Genomic DNA, 26,208 nt, shown 5'->3' on the forward strand with positions numbered 1-26,208 from the left:
AAATAGGGACCAGCACCTTCAAAGTTGATGACAGATCTTGAGCACAGAACATGAATCCAATCCACAAGAGGACATAAAGTGCCTTCATACAGCTGCTTTATGTGAGGAATGAAAGTTATCTTATGATCAAATAGAAGACTCAGGGACTATGAGAAGAATAACATCACTCAGACAGAGCTCAGCATCAAGGTATAAACCCCATTGGTGGCAAAAGTGCATGCAAACAGGTTTGGAGAAAGAAAAATGGTAAAACTATTTGCTGTGGGTCCACTTCATCAAGTGAGTGACAGCAGTATAACTACTCAGTAAACATCACATTCAAATAATGAGAAGAAGCATGAAAGTCATTGACATAGAGGTCATTTGCAACAGGAGGAGGAAGTTAAGTGATAGCATTTATCTTAATACTCAAAGGCATGACATTCAAGACACCTTCCTGAAGAACCTCAAGTTCCTTTGCACACCCAATGTAGCAGAGCACAATGCAGCAGCATATGTCTAACTAGTAGCAGGGAACTAACTTCCAAGCCTCAAGGTATGAAATGTTATTGACAGTTTTCAAACACTGTACTTCTTTCTCCTCTACATACTTAAGAACAGAAGTAAGAGAAATGGGTACCATTGCAGTTAATGCAATAAGGGTTCAGTTGATACTTGAAGGCATTATGATCTTTGCCACCAGAATGAGCACACATCACACAACCATGAAAAGATGCCTTTGAATGACCAAATTGGTGATGCTGAAAGCACTGGGGATGGGTAGGAATATGTTGCTATAACTTACAATTAAGTTAACCTGCTTTAAAAGAAGCAGACAAATGTAGAGATGTAAATGTCAAAATAAGAACATTGGTAGGCAGGGTAATTCCATCTTTATGAGCAGAGATACACTGAACTGTAGAAACACCTTGGCAAGACAAACCAGTGTGGATCTCTGACTTAGGAAGGTTTTTCAGATCCCTCTCAACAATAGCTCCTCATGAGGAATTCAAAATAACATGAGGAATAACCTCAAAGAATATATTCCCCTATGGCCTGTGAATTCAGAAGGAGTTTGGAGTGTGTTGGTGTAGATATTTACACCAAGATGTTTCTAGAATGTAGCTTATTGACAAACTTTGGAGAGCCAGTTAACCCCTCTAATACCTTCTGAATAAAAAAAGGGAAACATTTGTCCTAAAGAGTAATCAGTAATGTCGAGAAAACTCACTTGTAGAGAAAAATATATATGTAAAAACGGCTCAACTCAAACGAGCCATTTTTACACATGTATTTGTCCTAAAGGTTTATCTGACAAGAACTGAAAAATTCAAAAACTAAGTACAGGATCAAGATGAGATGAAGATTACTGGTCAGGGTATTCAAGACATGACTATTTACCAAGGAACTGTTTATTTTTTTCATAGAAAGAACCATAATAAAAGGCAAATGATTCAGTGTCAACTGACCCTACTCACCATGAAGTCCAATGAGAAGATACACTACAAGTCTAAACAAAAACACTGCATCAATGTCATGGCTTCATGAGCCCTGTATCTAAACACCAGCATCAGTTGCAGTGTCCACAACACCTGTTGAGATTGCCCAATAATTGAACTCAGTTCATTCCAGCCTAACAGGACCAGCTGACTGACCCTGAAGAGCCACCCATTTACAGGAACTCAAGGCCAAAGTGATATGTTGCAGTGCCCCAGACACCAGTCAACCACCAGGATCCTCTCCTCTGCTTAACAGGTTGCCACACATGGCAAATGCGTGGGTGGATGTTCAGATCCTAAATAAGGTAAACTGAAAATACAGAAATCTACTTCAAAAGGTTAACTTTTGAACCCTACATCTTGTTGGAGTACCAGTTTGAACATGTATTATGCACTGACAGTATAACCTGCCAAATTCTGTATGAAGGCAGTTGTAAAGAACACTCATTTTGATAAACAGGATGGCTAGTAATTTTCAGTATTTTATGTGAAGTTGCAAACCCTAATTGAGCTGAAATTGGAGTTTCAGCTAAAAAGAAATTTGAATATGAGCAGAAAAATTAAAATAATTTAATATTTGCAGCCATTAGCAACACTGAAACCTAAAAAGTAAGGCATACAAAGCACATGGATTTCACTTATTTTGGAGAATTTAATGTACAACCAATTGGAAGTTTATTCAGACTTAAATTCTGCAACACCGTCATGGCAAGAATTTATTATAAGGATGTCTCTTGTAACTGCTGTGTTAATGTTTTTTTCACCTTCAGTTTACTTTATGGATATCTTTTACCTTTACACTTATAAGAAGCACCTACACCACTTCTACGCCCATCATATTCTAGCCAACCTGAAGAACCCTGATACTGATATTTTAAAATGCCTCATTAACACTGGAAATGCAGTGCAGTTGACACATTATAAGATTCATCATACAAGTTCTTAGAATTACTTAATACTCATTCTTTTGTAGTATCCCTTCCCCTATATTCATTATTTTTATGGTATTTAGTGTTAGGGTTTATGTCCCAATATACCAACGTTCTGTGTGAGGATACTTATATTGCAATTTTTGTGACTGTTTATTTTTTCTTATTTTTATCTTTACTTTATGGGTATTACTTAATAATCTATGACTGTTTTTGTCTAATTTTCAATTTCTTTGTTGTGAGGTTAACATATGTTTTGATATGGAATATTTTTTTTTGCATGATTTTCTGGGTAATTGCCTCTCATTTAAACATATTTCCAACAAAACTAATATTGTTATTTCACTTTAAATGGGTCAACAATCAGTATAATTTGATATTTGTTATGTTTTAGTCTGGTTTGAATATAGCTGGTCAAGCACAAAAGTTTATACGATAACATTTTCATTTTATCCCTATAACAAGTTTAATAGATTGTGCTATATCAAATTGACAAAAACTTGAATATAAAGGATATAATTGTAACAGTTCTATCTTGTTAAATAATGGAATAATTCTGCCAAATTAGGAATAGTTGACATCTCTGTTTCATGAAATCATGTATTGCTTCCACCACCCAATGTTAGTGAGAAGACATGAAAGATTGTATTCTTTTGCAGGAACAATGTCATCTAGGTTTCCACACCAAGTTCACAATAGAAATCCAGTGAATCCCTGAATCCTTTATCCACAACTACATCATACAGTTTTATTTATTTAGGAATGTTTTCAACATTGCATCATTATTTCATTCATTAGCAAAATGTGGATAAAGAACTTCCACAACTTACCCAACAATGGATAGAACCATTGTTGGTTTTACAAACAGCTACTGTCTGAGCATGCTATAACTGTCTCTGGAATGTATATTTAGTACTTGATGTGATAAATACATACCTGCAATTTGAGACCCGGGATGATAACACTGTTGTTCCTCTACAAAATATTTCCATGTAGGAGGAGGGATATGATTATATATCAAGTCTAGGTGATTCATATGACCACCATTAAGGCAGAACAAGTTCTATTCACAGCAAATTACTTGCGAAACCCAGAACTGGAGACAGAAGGATGTTGGATAAGTTAGGCATTTAATGAGAAGAATTCCCAAACAGATCAGCATACATTTAACAAATTTGGAAGACAGATCAACAAAATCAGACTTGATGAGTCCAATCAAGTTAATGAATTCACCACCAGCTAGCTCCTGAATCTTATCAGTCTATTCAATTTACTGCTGCTATGCTTGTGTTTTTCAAGAGAGAAGTCATATTCACTCTCTGTTCAGGGGGATCCAGCCAGAATGACAATACCATACATAACAAATACTTGGGTTTGTGCTTGGAGTGAGACAGTAGGTAGATGAGTACTTTCTTGGCAAAATTTCATTGGATAATGTAATTTGTAATGTGTAATTATCATTGTTACTTTACTAAACAAGCTGTAGTTTCACTGGCTGATACATGTGTATGCACAAAATTAGTGCAAACTTGTTCAGTGGTTATCTTTTCACTTTCTGCTCTTGCATTACAAGACAAAGGGTTTAAACACTTCAAAACATTACAAAGGATGAAATAGTGACACTTCAGTTCTCATGACAAAATAACTAGTGCCAGTTTTGAACATTATTATCATCATCTTTTAATACTTATCACATCATGTAATAATAAATTATAACTCTTTTCAGATAGTGCTCATATTAAAAAATGTATATAAAATAAGAATAATGGCTTTAAATTGAGCAAAACTGCACAATTCTTATTCAAGATTCAATAATCATGTAACAGGTACATGTTAAAAGATAAGTTCATTTTCTACAAAATATACATTTTAGTAGTTCCATTAAAACTTCTACATTAACCCTCTCACTATGGGCTTGGTTGTCTTGACTGACTTTGACCTTTCAGAGGGTTAATAAATAAACTAGAAAAGAGGGAAGGCCTAGGGAGTAAATGTGACAATTCTCATACCAGGGGAGATTAATATATAATATTTATATAAGTTATATAGTATTAACATTTTATTTAACTATTTTTTATGCCAAGTTTATTCACGTATAATGATAATAAAGTATTCCAGTGAACTTTTAAAAACTTGTGACATTCACACTTTGACCAACCTATAGCAAGAGAGTCAAATAATTATGTTTTTGCAAGAAAAATTTCTATCTTAAAGAGCTTTGTATCTGGTATCTTCTCAGTTAACTAAGTAATTGTTTCTACTTCTTTAACAACATAAACAAGTCACAGACTTTCCAACATAAAAAAATAAACAAGGATTCAGGATATAATTGTACAACACAAGCCAAAAAGGCATTTAGTGACATTAAGAACCAAAAGTTCTAATTGTTTATCTGTATTTTTATTTGAAAAATTAAAAAAAACAACTTTGCAATATATTAGATGTCTTTAGTCTGATTTCAAAATTCATAATCAATAACTGAAATATTCTATGCTAAGTATTCTAAATTTTTATATCTTGGTTTATCAGTCAGTGGTTTTTAATAAATACAAGTGCACGTTTAGTATTTTCTGTACAACTTACAGTTCATCCTTCTTGAATTTTTACGAGGAATGAGTTTAAAATGTGTCACTACATGTGACAATGTCTTTTCAATAACTGTGGCTTCTACACGAACCATATCAGACCTAAAAATTAATACTTATTATTTAATCATGCCTTTATTTGCTGTTTATAAAGTTTTTAAAATACTTTGACACACCATAAAACAGTAACTTCATTATAACTCAGTTACTTACAGAAAAATTATGGCACCTTTAGTTCACAGCTTTTATGCCAGTGTAAATAATTTATTAAAAAAAATAAATCTGAGAAACTATCTACAGACAAACAACTTGTTGAAAAAGCAGGAAAACTACTTAGTGCTTTACATTTATACTTTTTATCACATTCATAAATATTTATTATTTAAAACAATACAAACCGTCTTATTTTAATTGAAAATGAAAAATACGTCATAACTTCATTCATTGCTTATTTTATCAGGGCATTCAGAAGTAACTCATTTATGGAATGTAATATATTTGCTTGTATGTTTATTACAGTATAAATAACAGCTTCTTTGCTGTTGAAACTTACTTTAACAAGGGACGACCAACTAAGGTAAAGTCTTTACCACCAACTAGAAGAACCTGTTAAAACAAAAGGTTTTCAAAATGTATACAAGTGCATTTAAACAAAATGGCACATTCACACATAAAATGAAAAGACATTAAAATAAAAACAAGCTCATTATTATAAGTTAGGTAGAATATAACATTAGCTCCCTTCTTTAAGGTTTATTAATTGATATATACATACACGCACACACACACACACATATACGTATTGGACGTCTTCTTTTTTTTCATTTGCTTAAATAATGGTGTATTAGTGCAAGGTTCATGATAAATTTTAGTTTGTGGTGTACTGGTATAGATCAAAAAGGTTTGATTTGATTGATTACATTAATAAGAACAACTGAATATAATTGGGTCATGAAAGACTAACTTCCTACAGCTGAATTAAGGCTTCAGCTAGCCTAGTTGGTTTTTTGTTTTTGTTTTACTAATGTTGTATTGTAGTCTTCCCTTTTTTTTTTCTTGTTAGCCATATATACTCTTCAAAACATGAAACACAAAAGGGATATTTTTGTTATTTTAAAGAGAAATATATGTAATAACGTTACAAGCTCAGAGTATGTGATGTTACACGTGTTAAGGCGCTGATTGTCAGACCGAAATGACAATAAAAGTTGTGCACTTTGAAAACGGAGGAAAACATCAGATTTTTCGCCAAAACATGCGTGTCCAATAAATTTGTTTGAGAGATCTGCATGTTCTGCAAGTGCAACATGTGCAAAATCCCTATAAAAGTGACGGGTTCTCGGTTTCCATAGCTCAGTGTTAAGCCACCGACACGCAATACAGTTACGCCAAGACTGACTGAAGCACAACGCAACAATGCCATTGGTCGCTTGGAAGCAGGCGAATCTCGATCAGATGTTGCCAGAACTGTGAATGTCCACCCAAGCACCATCACAAGGCAATGGAATCGTCACCAACGACATGGGTCAACTCGTGACCATCCACGATCTGGCACACCTCGTGTGACCATGCCCGCACAAGATCGCTACATCCGGTTATGTCACCTTCGGGATAGGACCACCACTGTGACGTCTACTGCCTCAACCATACCAGGGCTGCGTAGGATTTCCGATCAGACCGCACGCAACCGTCGACGAGATTCTTAGGCCCCATGTGCAACCCATCATGGTGAACGTCAACGACGTTTTTCAACATGACAAAGCCCGTCCTCACACAGCCCGACTCACCACTGTCTTCTTGAGACACCACAACATCAATGTTCTTCCCTGGCCCTCCAGATCACCAGATTTAAACCCCATCGAACATCTTTGGGACGAGTTGGACCGACGTCTGCGACGGCGACAACCTCAACCGCAGACTCTACCTCAGCTTGCAGCAGCTTTGCAGGCTGAGTGGATAGCCATTTCACAGGATGTGATTCGTCATCTCATCGCTTCCATGGGCAGGAGATGCCAAGCACTTATTGATGCTCATGGGGGGCATACTTGTTTTTGACGTTGAGTGACGTTAAACTTCAACCAGTGAGCGTGGACTTCGCCTTTGCAGACTTTGGATGTTCAGCAGTGAATGTGCAAAGTTTCACACATGTCATACAGAACTACCCGGAATAAACTTATTAACAATTTGTCTCATATTTTGCCTTTTGCGTTTCTTTTTTTGAAGAGTATAAATTATAACCATCTTATTAATTGGACAAGTATACACAATAATAAAACTTTAAATAATGAAGAAATAATCACTTAAAAAAATAAATAATTTAAGCAAACATAACAATGAAACTTTTATAAATCATTCAATTAGGGTAATTTTTAGTCTAATTAATTATAATTTAAATCATATAGAAAAATGGGTGTTGACCTGTAGTCTAAACTTTATCATCCTTCCAAAAATTTAACTGGATTCTTTAATGAGTTATGAACAACTGACAAAACAAATTACAAAAGAAAAACTAAAGAACATAGATTAATGGTATAGGTCTGACCTCTTTCAATGATATTCACTAATATAAATATGCAAGAATTCATAGTTTTAAAAAAAGTAGTGATAAAAACAGTGACTGTATAGTTTTATCACATAAAACAGATTATAGAAATAATGTTATTATTAGTAGTAACCACAAATTTATGGAACTGGACAAAGAGCTAACTGAAACTAGAGAATACACAGATATTAAAGAAGGGAATTCTGCTTACAGACAATGAATACCTTACTTTAAGACCAACTGGTTTCCATGCATGGAGCATGCATGGTATTCCTATGAATTATAGAGATGGATTGAGACCTGTAGTGACAGGTATAGGCACATACACTTCATGGCCGAAAGTATGTGGACATCCAACCATCACACCCATAAGTGCTTGTTGAACATCTCATTTCAAAACCATGAGCATTAATATGGAGTTGGTTCCCCCTTTGCTGTTATAACAGCCTCCACTCTTCTGGGTAGGGTTTAACTAGATTTTGGAACGTGGCTGCAAGGATTCGCTCCTACTCAACCACAAGAGCATCAGTGAGGTCAAACACTGATGGTGAACAAAAAGGCCTGGTTTGCATTTGGCATTCCAATTCATCCAAAGGTGTTCAATGGGGTTGAAGTTAGGGATCTGTGTAGGCCATTCAAGTTCTTCCACACCAGCCTTGGCAAACCATCTCTTTATGGGCTTTGCTTTGTGCACAGGGGCATTGTCATGCTGAAACAAAAAAGGGCCTTCCCCAAACTATTGCCACGAGAAGTTGGAAGCAAACAATTCTCTAGAATATCATTGTATGCTGTGGCATTAAAATTTCCCCTCACTGGAACTAACAAGCCTAGCCCAAATCATGAAAAACAGCCCCAGACCATTATTCCTTATTCACAAAGCTTTACAGTTGGCACTATGCATTTAGGCAGGTAGTGTTCTCTTGGCATCTGCCAAACCCAGATTCATCAGTCAGACTACTAGATAGTGAAGCATGATTTACCACTCCAGAGAATGTATTTCCACTGCTCCAAAGTCTAATGGCAGTGTGCTTTACATTACTCCATTTGATGCTTGGCATTGCACATTGTGATCTTAGGCTTGTGTGCAGTTGGTTGGCCATGGAAACCCATTTCACAAAGCTCCTGATGCACAGTTCTTGTGCTGCCATTGCTTCCAGAGGCAGTTTGGAACTTGGTAGTGAGTGTTGCAACTGTAGATGGATGATTTTTACGCTCTATGTACTTCATCACTTGGTGGGTCCCGTTCTGTGAGCTTGTGTAGCCTACTGCTTCGTGGCAGAGCTGTTGCTACTCCTAGACATTTCCACTTCATAATAACAACACTTACAGTTTACTGGAGCAGCTCTATCAGGGCAGAAGTTTGATGAACTGATTTGATGTAAAGGTAGCATCCTATGACATCGCCACATTGAAAGTCACTGAGCTCTTCAGTAGACCCATTCTACTGCAGTGTTCGTCTATGGAGATTGCATGGCTGTGTACTTGATTTTATGCACCTGTCAGCAATGGGTGTGGCTCAAATAGCCAATCCTACTAGTTAGAAGGGGTGTCCACATACTTTTAGCCATGTAATGCATGTTTTATCTGGGTTCTTGAAAACTGCTAAAATCTTTCTTTAGAAATGATTATACCATAAAAAACAACTTAGAAGTTTTGCAATAAATTTAATTTTTTAACAAAGAGGTGAACAGTGCTAGCTTTGATATGGAGGATTTATATTCAATCATACCAATACATGAACAGAACTGTTGTACCACAATGATAGTTATCAAATGAGATTTTCAAAACATGTTTAAAGAGCTCACAAATTATGACTCTGAGGAATCTTACTTTTTATTTAATAATAAAATTTATGATTTAAGTAGATGATGTCAAAATTATCCCCATCAATTGCAAAAGTGTGTATTTGTCATCATAAAAATAAAAGGCTTGAGGACTGTTCTATATGTTCAAGCCAGTATATTATAGTTTGGTTTGTTTTACATTTTGCACAAGGTTATGCAAGTTCTACCTGCACTAGCCACCCATAATTTATCATTGAAAGACTAGCTAGTAATTACTAGTCACCAACTTTGGGGTTACTCTTTTATCAATGAATAGTGGGATTGTCCATTACATTATAATGCTCTCAACCACATGACCATTGTGAAGACACATATGAAGATGATACTTTCCTCATATTTAGAAAAGCTGAAGATGTTGAGAGATTTTTAAATTATCTCAACAGTAAACATCCCAATATCAATTTATTGTTTTTGATAACAATGGTAGAAAATTTGAACATGATATTTTCCATAAAAAAAAATTATAGAACTATACTTTTAAAGTTTTGTACTGTTACCTTTCAAGAAAGACTTGATAAAGATACTGGTTTACTGAGCATATGAGTTAGTTAGTAAATACAAATATTTTCATAGAGATATAGAAAACTAAGTACAGTAAACTCTCGTTGTAACGAAGTCGTAGGGACCAAAGAGAATTGTTCGTTACAAAAGAAGTTCGTTAAAAAGGATTTTTTTTTTCATTCACTAGCCAAGTCTGGTAATGGTAGGCCCTATAATTGACGGCTGTTGCAGTACCGGTAATTGGATTAAAGACTCAGAAGTCACACGTGTGTAAACACTTAAAACACATTTAATGAAATTCAAAAGGACAATTAACAGCACTTGTAAAAAAAAACATGTAAAAAAAAATAACATTCATAATATAGACATATGTAATTATAATGTACAGGATACAAACACCAGCAAGAACGTCTAACTGGAGTCACTTGAAATATTGCACAATGCTTTTTTGCGAACTGCTGTCCCTCTGGCACTTGGTCACAAAACACTCCATCATGTTTAAATGAGAGATAAACTGTCCTGCGTTAGCCTGGTGTTCAAGATATCTCTGAAGTTGCAGGCACATCTCACGAGCTGCAGAATGTGTTGGGATGGGGGGTTCCTCATTGTCATCATCTTCACTTTCACTGTCATTTTCTGGTGTCTGTTTATTTTGCACCATGGCCACAATATCACTGTCTGTCAGGGGCGCGCTAGTGATCAGATCCTTATCAGCAGTCTCGGGTTAACCACCCATCACTCATGCAAAAGTCAGTGATTCCCATTTGATCAGCAAGTATTTTTGCCTTTGCTTGCATAACAGGTCCAGAGATAGGAACATTCTCTGATCTAGCATTTTTGAACCACAGAAGCAATGCCGCTTCTAAGTCAGAATGTTTTGCAGTTCGCATGCGTTTTCTATTGGGACAAAAGTTGTCTCGAGAAGACAATATGGCCTCTTTATTTTTCAACCATGTTGACAAAGTGCTCAGAGGCACATCAAATGCTTTTGCTATTTCTGTTTTTGTTTTAACTTTTTTTTCAACTTCTTCTATTGCTGCAATTTTAGTTTCTATCAATACAAGCTTGCGCTTCGCCATGATCAATGATTAATGATCTGTTTAATTTGACTGTGATTAGCCTTTTATAGGCCACAGCATGCAGGCTGCCCAGGCATAATCTAATCAAGCCATAATCTGAAAATTTTATATCTAAGCTAATTTTTGCTGGGAGGGCAGGTGAGTTGGGGCGGGCAGGGGTTTAAAGTGTTATTGACCATAATTGTTGTAAAAACATTGCTAGGCTAATCTACTACCCCATCTGTAGTCCGCTATTTCTCAAGTGTAAGATTTTGATGGTAGCACCACACATTGTTGCACGGAGACTGACTAATTGCACTTGCTAGCGGGTGGTCGGCAGCCGGCAGTGGTGACAATTAATTTAGGGAAGAAGAGAAAAATAAATATCTTTGTACCTGGTTCGATACAAAGGATGTAATATTGATGCTTTTCACACCCTAGAGACTATAATTATACATCGTTACAAGCCGACACTTCGATACATGCAGTTCGGTTCAAGGGGCTTTTGTTACTATGTATTTATATGGACAGTTGGCCGGACCAGTCAACAACTTCGATATAAGTGATATATTCGGTTCTAGCGACTTCGAAACAATGAGAGTTTACTGTATACATTTCCAACAAATATTATAAAGTTGAATGTTCAAGAATATTTAAATAACGTTTTTTCTAACATTATTCATAAATAATTTGGGTCATATAGCTTCTACTATGAGTGTATTAAAAGCACATACAAAGCAAGCAAAGTGGATATCTATATCATATTCAAATATTAAGAAACATGCACTATACATTTATAATGAGCAAATAAGTTGAGAAAATTTTAAAATCTGACCAGGACCAATAATGAATAGGAATTAAAAATAAAGAAACACATTAAGTAATAGATTTAAATCAAGATTAAGTTAATACAATGGTGCAATTCATTTATAGCTAAAGTTGTGTTATCATTCTGTTCTCAATCAAAATATTTCCATTGGATTTCTGATTATTATTTTTGTCAAATCAAGGTTGTTTTGCTTACTGATTAGTGCCATGATTCATGAAAATAATCAATTAGTTGTAACTCATTACTGAGCTAAATGATTAATCAATTATCGAATCCCATTAATCACCCATTTCTAATATTGAGCACTATACTTCTTACCTTTTCTAATCTAATTCTTTCTCCTGTTTCAAGCGAAAGGTCATTTTGCACAACAATAACATCTTCTGCTGTTACTTTAAACTGTTTTCCACAAAGGTGAATCACAGCAAAAAGTCTACCGTATTCTTCACTGTGTAGCTGTGTGTTAACTTTTGTAAATATTTCTAGAATGAGATATGTAAAATTTTTGAATTTATGAATCAATCACAAAAGATATGATACAGAGGATATAATTCAAAATATAAATATCACATTACTGACATATTAGGTCTAAATATACTTCATAAATGACCCTAACATACTGCCACTTACACCTACCATTCAGAAAGTTTCTAGAAATATTAGAAATGTTCTATTATGTTATAAAATGATGGAAATTTTCTAAATGTATACAACTGATATTTTGTTGAAATAATACAAAACAAACTTCTTTTTTTCCATTTCCTGTCACACATACACAAGTCTAAATCTGGAAAGATATGTTCTAAAACATGAAGATGTGACTACACATGCTTAGCATTTAACTAAAATCCAAGTCAACAGAATGGTGTCGAGCTCCATATTTTGAAATTAAAATCTTCACACCATTGTGTTCCATTAGGAAGCAAATATTACAAAGTGTAAGATGTATTCAAATTATACTAAACTTCTCTAATTTCCTCAGCTAAAGAAACTTAAAGAGAAGTCTTAAAGAGAGTTCAGAATAAAATAAATGAGAGGTAAGTGTAGCATCAGGATCACTAGCAAAAGGGCTGAGCTTCAATCAGGACACAGAAATTATTCCATAAGAAATCAGTGTTATTACAGACAATAATCAGATGTTTCTGTAGGAAGTATACTGTGCACTGATTATTATAAGATAAAAAACCTCATGAAATCTTCACAATAAAATGTTTTTTATTACATGTACATTTCAACAGGACCATATCCTGACTTCAAGTACAATTAAAAACCAGGTTTACGTGCTTAAAATTGCAAAATGATCCAATAATCTTCAATGTTCCTTTTAAATACGGTATTGTTTGTTTGCTTGGAATTTTGTGCAAAACTACCCAAGGACTATCTGGACTAGCAATCCTTATGCTTTGAAGTGATAGGCCAAATAAATGTAGCTTGTCAACATCACTCATCACAAACTCTTGGACTACTCTTTATCAACAAATAGTAGATACTTGAGTAAGGAAGCACATTATGCTAATATAATAGTAGGTTGGCAAGCAAGAAAACAACAATATATGGCTATAAGAAAGAGTTTTATTGATTGTAGAATATACTGCATATTTTGACAGAACATTGGTCTGTCTTCTTCATGTATATTCTATACCAAGCAATCCAGCATTTATATATAGTTAAAAAGACACAATGATTAAATGTGATGGAAATGATATCAAACAGTAACAGAATTAGTCTGATCAAGTTTATGAGCAATGAATTCTTGCCAACTCCAGCTGCTATTGCTAGGATCATTATCATGGTTTAATAAGAGATTATTTGCTTTGATAATATCTACAATTTCTAAACAAAATTTTTCTTTTTTAGTTTTGGGATGATATAGGAGAAAACTTTCATATCCATGTGTTTTTTTACCTGTTTTAAATTGATGACACATTAGAGCAGGTATATGAAATTCATTTCTACATGAGACTTTGGTGTTCTGCATGTCATATTTCTAAGGAACTTGATGTTTATCCTATATATTTATTTCCACATTTGCATGGAACACTAAATGTGCATTGTTTTTGTTCCTTTAGTAGAAAGTCTTTCAGGATAGGTAGTAAAATATTAATTTTATATGAAAGTTTGAATACATTTATTACCTAAATCCTCAACTTATAAACTGGTTATTTCATTGGCAATTTCTGACATAAAAGGGAATGAAATGGTTTATGTTGTTGATAAATAAAAACTTAAAAGAGTTAACATTTTTTTACAGTTCTGATGTTTAATAAAAGCCCTGTCTATGACATTTGGGTTGCAATCTCCAGATAGTGCTATAATCTTTAAACAATTCAATTGAATTAGTAAGTCTTCATTATAGGCACAAAGTTGTATAGCACTGTCTATGTAGGTGAAGTACAAGGATACTTTATGTAAAATGCAGTGATTCAATCTTATGTGTGATGACATGGGATTTCAAGTATACACTGGTGGTCACTTCATTATTTTCTCTTTTTACTTTAACATCCAGAAAAATGATAGAACTGTTAGATTCCACCTTATATATGTAACAACTGTGACACTGGACCTCAGAGTGTTTAACAATTCAATGAAATAAAGTAAAGTACATTTCCCATGTTATCATTTAATAAAAATATCCTTGATGTATCTTAACTAGATTTCAGGTTTCTTGATGTGTGTGAATTAGTTTCCAAACAGTTAGAGAACAAACATGTAGATGTCATTTAGTTGAGAGTAAGGGGAGATACCATCAGTAATTCATTATTTTACTTGAAAATCTCGTCTTTATATGTAAAATAAGTGTTATTTAAGCAGTATTCTGCAAGGTTGATGAGGTGGCCTATAACAGGGTTGTTTTGAGATTTTCTTTTAGACAGTGTAAGGCTTGTTCTACAGATATTGAGGTAAATAAAAATTTTATATCAAAAGGTACTAAATTATTTTCTTGTTTTATGTTTTTGATTATATTTCCAAGGTCTAGATAGTTTTTGAGGGAATATGGGTTAGTTTCAACTAGAGAGTTTAACCTCTTAGCTAAAAATTTAGAATGTTTTGAACCAGTGAGCCTAATAAATGGAGTTGGATCTGAGCAGGTCACAGTTACAAGCAGTGTGCCTCAGAGCCTTATTATATTATTACTTATTTTACCTAACTTAATCTTAACTGACATAAAAAGATCCATATTTTTAAATCTTAATTATTTTTATAATAATAAAGAGTAAACATGAAAAACAAATAATAAATTACTTATCCAATCTTATTTTTTCTTGCTTTAGATTGTCAATAGCAGTTAATATATTTTTTTATACTAATGGTAGTAGAGCATTAAAAATAATTATTTAATTAAATAATGCACCAAAGAACATATACTAATAAAATGCAAAAAGTAGACAATTTGTCCTAACTCTCAAATTTTGTCTGATTTTCTAACTATGCTACAAGAGCAATTCATGTGTAAGTCCTTAACAAAACACAATGCTATACAATACATCATTTGATAGATGAAAACTTTGACTTTCTTTTAGATATAAGTAACATATAGTTAAAGGTAAAAGAGAATTATTAACGAATCCTGAAAAAAGGGGATGTGACAGGTGGGTGTGACAGGAAATGTCTGATTTTCTATTTGATAGTTCTCTAACCAAACAAAATTGAAAGGTTGGTTGCTTGGTTTGACGTTTTATGGTGCAAAGCAACTAAGCTATCTGTGCCAAACATCCAGCAAAAAGTAAAAAGGAAAGTAAAATTATTAAAATACGTAAAAAGGAATTAAGGTAAAAGTTTATTTTTTGATTTAAACTCTTAAATAGTGTTAAATCCAATTTTTACATCTAGTCTACAGCAGTAAGAGAGAAAGTACAGTAATACAAATTCTAAAGGACTATCTGTAGCTTAATTTTAATTATCATAACTTGCCAGGATGAGCAACAAGTAAATTAAAACACCACTGTTAGTCACCTGAAATTGGCCTTTCCAGTCCTGGTTTTGAGTTATTTGACATTATGGCTATTTTATAATTTCATACAGAACTAGTTGTACTTTAATTCTTAAAAAGGAATCATATTAAAAAAATGGGTATAATTTATGAATCAGAAACTTAAATAATGTTAAAAAGTTCAAAAGTCTTTTAAAAATTAAAAACATTTGTAAGGTGAACAGTGTCACCATCACCAATGACACTGTCAAACGTTATGATTAAATCTTGGGACAAAACACGTTTAAAATGGTACCATCGTTGAGAGTAAAATGTGGTTTATTGTGACCTGAGTGTCACACAGACAAAATATTGGTGCATCAGTACCAGATAAAAGAAAGTAATGAGTTAAAAACTGTGACCAATGCATAGTTTAGTTAAGACAATTTCCTCTTTCCGATCCTTATGGAAACAAGACAGCCAAAGTCCAACAGGGGGTTTTAATTGGAAAAGCTTGTTTTTAAATTGCTCACACCAAGTTGACTGCCAAATGGCATGAAGCCTTGAATACAAGCCCATACTCCATGTATGAAACAGGCACACCAGTGACAGCACTAGAGCAGACAGACTCAGCTGCAGTTTCAATGAGCTCGTTCCCGTAAATACCAATATGGCCAACATCTAAAAGTAGATGTTAAAGAGAAATGGACCAGTCGGTTTTGAATATCGGCAAGAACAGGATGAGAAATAATGTGAAGTTATTCCAGGGCCAGTAGAGAACAAAGCAAGTAGGTTTAAATAGTGCAATTTAAGTATTGCTTAACTACAATGTGATCCAGAGCAAGTGAAAAAGCATACAGTTCAGCAGGGAACACAGAAACTGCAGAGGGGAGTCTGCATGCAACCACCAAACCACAACAAACCATGGCAGAGCCCACAGAGTCACTTGATTTTGAACCATCCATATAAATAGGAATGGAAAGATGGTTTGAAAGATGTTCAGCAAATAACAGACAGAACTTCCAATCAGGAGTATCTGCTTTCCTCATATGACTCAAAGAAAGGTCACATTGGGATTATAATAAGCCATAATGGAATGGGCTGACCAGTGGATAAAGCAATGTTATCCAAGGACAGACCCAATTCATCCAACAGTGCCTGGATATGAAAGCCAAAAGAAGCAATGGCAGATCATCCATTCTGAAAAAGCATGGCCCACCAATGAAGGAAAACACAACCCCAGGTGGGATGCTGTGGTAAGGATCAAAGTTTCGAAGCACACAGTAAAGACAGTTGCAACGGCAAAGGTGTAGAAGAGGTTTACAAGACTAAGTATAAGCTGTGAACTGAGGATGTGCAGAAAGCCCCCAGTGCAGCCAGGGTCCCTGATGATGAATGGGGTTCAGCATCTTCAAGGCCAAGGTCCCAGCAAAGCCATAGACCAGTGACCCACAGTCTAGTTTCAATTGAATAAGAGCACGATATATCTTTAGCACAGTAAATTGATCTGCTCTCCAAGTGGTGGAAGAGGGGACATGGAGGATGTTCAGTGCTCTTGTACATTTGGCTCATAGCTGCTTGATGTGTGATATAAAGGTTAGCTTATGGTCAAAGATAAACCCCCAAGAACTTTGTCTCAGGGACCACAGGAAGCACAACTTCACCAATACAGATTTCAAGATCAGGGTGAATAGCCTGTTGGCAGCAAAAGTGCATGCAAACGGTTTTAGAAAGAGATAAGGTAAAACCATTTGTTGTAAGATGTAAAAGTCATCAACATAGAGTTCATTTGCAATATTAAGAGGGAGTTACTCAGTGATCGCATTAATCTTTATACTGAAAGGTGTGACACTCAAAACAGCCCTGAGGGATTCCAACTTCCTGTAGAAAAGAATGGGAAAGTGTCAAACCCACACAAACTTGGAATTGCCTATTCATTAAAAAATTGTTAATAAAGATAGGCAAGTGGCTACATAACCTATATAAATGGAGGTCTTATAAAATTCCATTCCTCCATGTAGTATCATAAGCCTCCTCAATGTCAAATAATATTGATACAAGATGTTGTTTGAGAAAGACTTCTCTGATTGATGTTTCAAATTGAATCAGTTGGCCCATGGTGAAGAGCTGTCGTTGGAACCCACACTGGGTGGGTGAGAGGAGGTTGTTTGATTTGAGGAACCAAACAACTTGAGCATCAACCATCCTCTCTAAGGTTTTACAGACAGCTCATCAAAGCAATTGGATGGTAGTTTGAAAGAATTTTGGGTTCCTTTCCTGGCTTAGAGAAATGTAGGATGATAGCCTAGTTCCAGACATCAGGAAAAACATTCTCCTGCCAGATTCAGTTAAAACCAATCAGAAGAATTGCAAGAGAAGCAGAATATATATGGCACAGCATCTCGTAGTGTTCATCATCAGGTCCAACCCATATACTGCCAGATCAATGAAGGGCCAGTTTGAATTTTACCAATGTAAAGGGGTGATTATAGTCAGAGAGACAATCAGCTCAAAAGAAAGAGGTGATCATCCTGCCCAAGTCTTGATGGCTAAGAAGGTGGAGAAAGAAGTAGAAGTGCTAGATACCTGGAAAAAGCTTTCACCTAAAGTACCAGTGATGCTCTGGGTATCAGCTACATCCTGGCCATCAGAGAGCAAGATCGAGAAGGGGACAGAATTATATTGCCCATTGACCTTCAAATCTTGTCCCAAATGACTTTGTAACTGGTGATAGAAGATATGCTGGTTGTGAACTTAATCCAAGATTCCTTCTGGCTTTGATGCCTTACCTACCAAGCATGTGTGTGGGCCTGCTGGGAAGTGATGTGGTTCAAGAGTGTGGGATACCTATGAAAAGAATCCCAGGCCTGTTTTTCAGCCGTCCATGCCATGTGACAGGCAGGATTCCACCACAAATCAGGATATCATGGAAAACATGTCGAGGTTTTAGGAATACACTGAGCAGCTGCCTGTATAACACAGTCAGTTACTGCTGCCATGCAATTGTTTATTGATGGCTTACAGAATCAAGTTCTGTGAGAGCAGTGAAAGAAAGCCAGATGGCTTGATTTAATTTCCACCAGGGCATGTGGATCAAGTGGCATCAACCACAGCTAGTCTCTCTCAAAATTATAGGAAAATGATTACTGCTTCATGAGTTATTGTAAACCCTCCATGAAAACTGGGAGAATAGTGAAAGGGAGCAAACTGAGAGATCAATAGCAGTAAAGGACTGACTAGGTGCATAAAGTATAAGAACCACTATTGAAAAGAGAAAGGTTGTGATCAGGGAGCATCCCCTACAATCAATATCAGCACTTCCCCAGAGGGGATTATGTCCATCAAAGGCCCCCAGGATTAAAAGGGAGACAGCAACTGTTCAATGAGAGCATCAAGGTCTGATTGATCACAAGTCTCTCCAGATAACAGGTAGAGAGAACAAACAGTGATGGTATGACCCAGGGAAACCCAGGAAGTGTCGAGTTGCAAAGACAGGGTGGACATATGCTAATTAGCTAACAGTGCCACCCTTCCATGCACTTGTCCATCACATATAACCTGTTATTTCTGTACAAAGAAAACTGCCATAAGGTGACTGTTTTGGAAGGTTTCAGAAATGTTTCCTGTAATGAAAGACATACAGGATGGTAGGAAGGAATCATCCATATTAGACAGTAAACCTCAATAGTTCCATTGTATCAAAGTGGCCATTTTTATTGATGTGTAGGCAAATTGGGTGAAGAGCCCTTCTGTTTATGAACATGTCTTTTTTTCTTTTTCTTTATTCGAGGGAGGTCTGTCGACCTCCATGGATCCTGCCCTGCATTGATTGGGCAGGTCTCTGTCATTGGAAGAGGATTCCAGCAACTGAGAACATGAACAAATGATCATTTTGCATCTTGGGGTGGGAGAAGAAGATGTACCAAGAACCACAGAGGTCAAAAGACTTTTCATATGGTTTGAGAATGATTCTTTTGGAGGCGCAGAGAAATGTGTCTGCACTTCCACTATAGTAGTGGAATAAAGTGCAGCAGCATACATCTGAGGTGAAGTGGTGGACAGTAACTTTTGAGCCTCAGGGTAAGTATTATTTTGAATAATTCTTAAATGCTGCACCTCTTTTTCTTCCAACCACTTAGGGCAAGAATGAAAGTAGGATGGGTGAGAGTTTTTACAATTAATGCAACAAGGGTCTGTTTCACACTCTTCCAGGCATGCAGCAAGCACACATCAAGGAACCATGACATCCATGCCTAAGTGTTCTTCAAATCCCTCTCAACAATAACTCCTCATGATGAGTTCAAAGTAGCATGGAGAGTAACCTCAATGGGTATATCCCCAATCACCTTTGAATGTTTAGATGTGGACATTTCTACCAATATGTCATCAGAACAAAGCTTTTTGACTGCCTTTAGAGAGCCAGCAAGTCCCTCTTGTCCCTTCTGAATAAAAAACAAAGGGTTTTTTATAAGCAACACCAGGGTTTCATGAGCACTATATCCAGACACCAGCATCAGATACAATGTCCAAAACACCCATTGAGATCATCCAACACTGGTACTTGACTGACCCTAGCTCAAGTGGACCAGCAAAATAACCCTAAGGAAGCCACCCCAAGGCTACCCAGTTACTGGAATTCAAGGCCAAAGTGATCCACCAGGATCCTCTCCTTCCATTCATGGTCATCACTCACAGCAAAAACATGGATGAATGTTTGAATCCCAGAGGAGGTAAACTGAAAGTACAGAAACTTCTATGAGAAATCCCCTCACCACGTACAGGAATCCATACCAAGGGGCAAAATTAAAAGCAATAAAATTTATGGTTTGTCTGGGCAATGAAAATTTTACAGTGGATAATCTACATTTAATTTTGTAGTTTTATGGGGAAGGATAAAATACAAAATAGAATAAGCCTAAAGAAAATGTGTTATGCTAAAGGAAATTTAGAATTTTGCAAATATTGCCTTAAAGAATTAGAATAGGTTGGTTGGCTTTTAGAATGAGCTGCCTTCAAGTGTGTTGGAGGCAGAAAATTTAACTGAGTTCTAGAAAATATTGGATACGAGTAGTAAGAGGCAGTTATAGCTGGGAGCTAGAAGGGACAACCTTTATGATCTAATAAGCTCCTTTTTGACCCGTTAAAATTTTATGAAATTAATATGCAGGTAGTTAATTTCAACTGATTATTCACACCACACCACATTTCATTTAAAATTGGTGACAATATTCCTTGGTTGAAAAATGTTTTGCTGTAATATTTTAAAAGCTGTAGCAGTCCTAAGTGTTTCTATGTTTAGAACTACATTAGTGTATAAACTTATGATGACCAACTTACCACAATGTGACCATAAGGAAATCAAACACAGCTCAGATTTGGTTTTAAAACTTATCTCATAAGTTACTCTAAGTAAACTCTGAAGAAAGACTTTCACAGTGTAAACAAGCATTACAGAATATATATATACACACACACAAAAAACCTTACTACTTTTGTACACTGAAAGAGACCTACATAAAATAACACTATGTAACACAATTTTCATTTTTTCTTGTTCCTGGGCAGAAAGTGTTATTTCCAAATTGCTTATGCCTGAAGTAAATGGAAAAGACCTATTTCTCTCTTCAAACTTTGCTTTTGTGATCTGGGTAATGAAATTTTCAAATCTACCTATTTTCCAGAACATTCCAGGTAGATTCAGTGCTGAGAAGCTGATAGAGAATTTTCTCAAACTTACTAGAATTTTCAAGAACCTTCTAGAATGTTCTAGAACTTACAAGAATTTTCTAGAACTTTCCATAGTAATATATATATATATATATATATATATATATATAGATACAGGGGTTCACCACTCACCACTTCAGTTCAGTTCTAGCTGCCTACATGAATACATAGATCTATCTGATTTTATCAGAGATGCCATCAAAAAGTTACAAGTATTCTCCAGATGCATTCTGCCATGTATGTGGCCAATTTATCAAAACAAGAGCAAAAACATACTCTGTGACAGGCATATTTCGGCATACCTGTTGGGGATCAAGACAAATCCTGGGCACCTCATTTTACCTGAGAACACTGCAGAAAAACTCGAGAAGATAAGATGGACAATTTTTGCTTGCTTGAATAGTAAGATTTTATATTATACAAATTTTAGAACTTTTAAAATGTAAATATCTTTTTATGCACCTCAAAGAAGAATACAACAGTGTCAAGACCTGGCTAAAAGCCTTGAAGTATGATGAGTATGGCTGAGAGGTTATCGGCAACTTCAAAATGGTGGCTTTCCTGATGGGTCTCAAAGAAGGTTTACCAAGTTTCCCTGTTATCTTTGCTTTTGGGACAGCTGGGACACTGCAGCGCACTACAACAGGAAGCACTGACCACAACAGACCGAGTTCTCTGTGGACATCCAGAAGGTGTTGTTCTCACCATTGCACATAAAATTGGGTCTTATGAAACAATTTGTCACAGCACCTGATAAGTAGTCTACAGCCTTTAAGTACCTTCAAGACTTCTTCCCTAAGCTATCTGAGGCAAAATTCAAAGCAGGTGTCTTCGTTGGACCACAAATAAAGAAGATCCTGGAGTGCACAGAATTCCCCAAGAAGCTCAGTAGAAAGGGGAATAAAGCTTGGGACAGCTTTGTCACAGTGGTTCAGGGCTTCTTGGGCAATCACAAGGCCAAAAATTATGTGAAACCAGTTGAAACTCTGGTGAAGAACTATGGTAAATGGGCTGCAGGATGTCCCTGAAAGGCCATATCCTTGATGCTTATCTTGATAAATTCAAGGAGAACATGGGAGCATACTCAAGTAGCAAGTGCTACCACCAAGATATACTGGACTTTAAACACTGCTACCAAGGAACATATAACATAAACATGATGGGAGACTACATTTGGAGGCTGATACGTGAAAGTTATTTACATTACAGTTGCAAATCTCGAAAAAATACTCACTTCTAAACATTTTTACATAACTTTAGTATAAATACATGTAAATCTTGATTCATGTGTTGTTTTATTCAGACCTTATGCAAAGGAAAATGTGAAAATTTGCCCATTTTTATGTAGAAAATAGATTAATTTCTAAATTTCATTATCCAGGTCACAAAAGCAAAGTTTGAAGAGAATAATGGCCATTTTCTGTACTTTTACAACATAAGCAATTAAGAAATAACATACTGTCCAGGAACTAACTCTGTGTTAGATGGTGTAGTCTGAAGACACTCTTGATATTGCTTGACAAACTAGTGAAATAAAAAAAATATATACATTTGTAAAATTAAATGTAGACTACTCACACTAGACCAAGAAAAAGTAATTAAAAATAATTTAAGCTTCAATGGATACCAATGTGATTTTTTTTTTCATCTGGTAAAAGACTTCTAAAAACCCAAGTACCTGTAAAGTTGTTGCTTTTGTAAAGAATATATATATATATATGATACTTGCCATATGCCATCATATATACACAGTTTTCTACAATGATGAATAAAACTAATATTCATGAAAGTAATTGGTTTCATTAAAATAGATTATATACAAATCAAAGACATTATACAAATGATGGCTTACAGCAGTGAATATTCATGAAAGTAATTGGTTTCATTAAAATAGATTATATACAAATCAAAGACATTATACAACATTATACTACAAATCTCTAAAGACTGATGGCAGGTTTCAAACTTTAGAATATAAACATCTTGCATTTTTGTACCAACAAGTAATGTTAACATGAAAAGAACTGCATATAATACAGTTTTTAAAGACACTGAAGAAAACTTAATACCCATTGCTGATACTTATAGTAGTACAAAATAACAACTGTAGAATGGAATTCCTTTTGCCTCATCAAAGCCACTATTTGTATTAAAGCTAATAAACTTTGTAAAAAATAAATAAATAAACCAATGAATGGATTACACAACCACATAAAAAACAACAAATTGAAATAATTCATATCTTAACACTTTCAGATACAGCATGTAAACAAAGTTAAACCAAATAACAAATTGACTGTTAAAACAGCAAAAAGAAAATAAAGATGTATTCATAAGTGGCTATAATTATTTAAAGAAAATAGAAAACTAAGAATCACATACAGTTGAAATAGTTTAAAAATTATAAAAATTAAAATTACCCTTTGCAATTCTTTCTTCAGCATCTTTATCTTCTTCAATTTTATCTCTTAGACAGAAATCTCTGGTGTTTTTCTTATGAGGAAACACAGTTTGACACTTTGCCTTAAGAATCAGAGAATTAAGACACTGGTAGCTACTGGTTAAATTTGAATGACGCACTGGAAAATTAAAGTGTGAAATTAAACTTCTATGTATTAGCACACATTTACTCAGTACTAGACAGTTATACTTTTCTGTTTCTATGACATTTTATTCAATTTTTTGGGTCAGAATGTTTAGTTTCTGAAAACAGAAGATAAAGAGCAAAATTAAATGCAGTTCTACTTCACATCCATGTGTCTATTTAACAAAAGTTTAAAACAATTCAATATAACTACACAAACAATGCAACTTTAAACTATTAAGAAAAATTTAATTTTGTCAAACCATAAGTATTTCAACTGGACTTCCACAACTTAAAGCTGCAGAGGGTTAATGACACTTTATAAGAATGATTTAAAATATTAAAAGTGTCACAGCACCACAGCTGTAAGTTTTGGACCCCATTTTAAACACAATTCAACAGTTAAGTGCTCTGAAAATACATTTATGGCTGGTTGAAGGATATCTGTCACACCACTTTACAAAGATGGATATTTGTGTAATGAGACTGCTAACAATGAATCTAAAACTCCACCTAAACAGAGTAATGTGCATTCTATAAATTAAGGTTTTAATTATAAAAAAGAGCCTCCAACCTCTCAAGTTTACTTCAATGGAGTGAGCCATATCTTCTGGTAGTGTTAACAAAATAATATATAATTATTAGAGGTTGATGAAAATAAAAAACCCAAAAGTTCAATAGCTTCATCCAGTATTCAAATTGAACACTTTTTTCCAAGGAAAAATGGACAAAGTTCTTGGAATAAAAACATTTACATTCAGCCATGCACATACCAGTCCAGTTTCCCAATGCAGCTCTAACTAAATTTGTACATTTGGTCTTAATTAAGGTTATCCAAATACACTGAAGAATTGGTGGAAAGATTATGAAGTGTATAGCCTACAACTAATCTCATGCCTCGTTATCCTTCACAAAGGATTGCTATAATGGGATCGTAGTATCTGATAATTAACCAACTTAAAGCTCATTAATCAATTAGTATAGTGTTCCTTAAAGTATGGAATGTATAAACTAAGCAAAAAAAAAAAAAAAAAAAGGAGAGAGAGAATCAATGTATTATTGATATATAATGTATATATCAGTATGTTATAATGTTGGGAGTGAAGTCATTGTTTTGATAGTGACAACACCATTATAATCAGCGGGCTAACTCGCTCATTCTTTAACAGTTTAATCTTAGCTATTACTGTAAGTAGTACCTGAGATTGGAGGAAACATTATTTATTTTAAAACAATAATACTACCAGTTAATTTATACTCCATTCTTAACATATTTTCTATATTTTAAGAAATGCGTTAGATAGTTCATAGTGATACTAAAATGTTTATATACCTTTTATAGAATAATAAGAACGCACTGATGGCAATACATTTGAAAAAAATTTACGCGAAAGAGACATGTTCATATCTAGTAACAAACGTACTTAACGCGCTCTGGTGTAGACAAGCAAGACATACTGTCTTTTCACATATTTATTTGTTAAAGTATTTAAGATCTCGAAAACAACTTCATATTGTCTGTATAATTTTTTTTATATATACAAAGAAAAGTTCAAGAGAACTCACTGAAAGAAAATAATGATGAACAATTGAATATCGTAGAGAACTATTCACATATACATGTTCACGTTTTGATTTTCGGAAGTATATATTATACAACAGTTATCATTTACTCCTGTGATAGAAAGTCAACTTTCTGAAAGCGTTCGTATTATTGGTTTTCGAATTTGAAGCTGTACTGTGATATACCCTACAACCGTGCATATACAGTATAGGGCAAAAGTATTAGGACAAGAGTATTTTTATCCCACTTTCCAAGTTAAGAATATAAATTTTAACACTATGGTAATGCTCCACCGATCCCCGCTGACAACTGAATAAGCGAGGGTGAGAATACGTATCATTCTGTAGAATTCCCATATACTTGTACCAAGGACATGTTATAATGGTTTTGCTTGAATGAAGAAGCTGAACAAATCTAGGGTCTGAAATAACTGTCGTGGTACCACATGCAGTATCTTAACTATATAGGAAGAAGCTGACATGCTAGTAGAAATCAGTTTAATAGCGGGCCTGGCATGGCCAAGCGTGTTAAGGCGTGAGACTCGTAATCAGAGGGTCGCGGGTTCGCATCCCCGTCGCGCCAAACATGCTCGCCCTTTCAGCCGTGGGGGCGTTATAATGTTACAGTCAATCCCACTATTCGTTGGTAAAAGAGTAG

General features: G+C 34.9%; 1 protein-coding gene across 2 annotated transcripts in view; it reads right to left on the reverse strand.

Annotated features, from left to right (window-relative positions):
* Positions 1 to 25,439, reverse strand: part of mRpL21 (mitochondrial ribosomal protein L21) — a 28,083-nt gene extending 2,644 nt beyond the window's left edge. The window contains exons 1-5 of one of the 2 annotated variants that reach the window (XM_076484099.1): positions 25,321 to 25,439; positions 23,824 to 23,982; positions 12,085 to 12,248; positions 5,546 to 5,598; positions 4,991 to 5,094 (exon numbers count right to left, since the gene is read on the reverse strand). In XM_076484099.1, the coding sequence (XP_076340214.1) occupies positions 4,991 to 5,094; positions 5,546 to 5,598; positions 12,085 to 12,248; positions 23,824 to 23,982; positions 25,321 to 25,393 (553 nt within the window). In that variant the 5' untranslated portion in view covers positions 25,394 to 25,439. The remainder of the gene's footprint in view (positions 1 to 4,990; positions 5,095 to 5,545; positions 5,599 to 12,084; positions 12,249 to 23,823; positions 23,983 to 25,320) is intronic. The other variant, XM_076484100.1, reaches the window with a different exon arrangement.
* Between the last annotated feature and the right edge of the window lie 769 nt (positions 25,440 to 26,208).

This window comes from Tachypleus tridentatus, chromosome 13 (genome assembly GCF_004210375.1).
Source record: "Tachypleus tridentatus isolate NWPU-2018 chromosome 13, ASM421037v1, whole genome shotgun sequence".
NCBI lineage: Eukaryota > Metazoa > Arthropoda > Merostomata > Xiphosura > Limulidae > Tachypleus > Tachypleus tridentatus.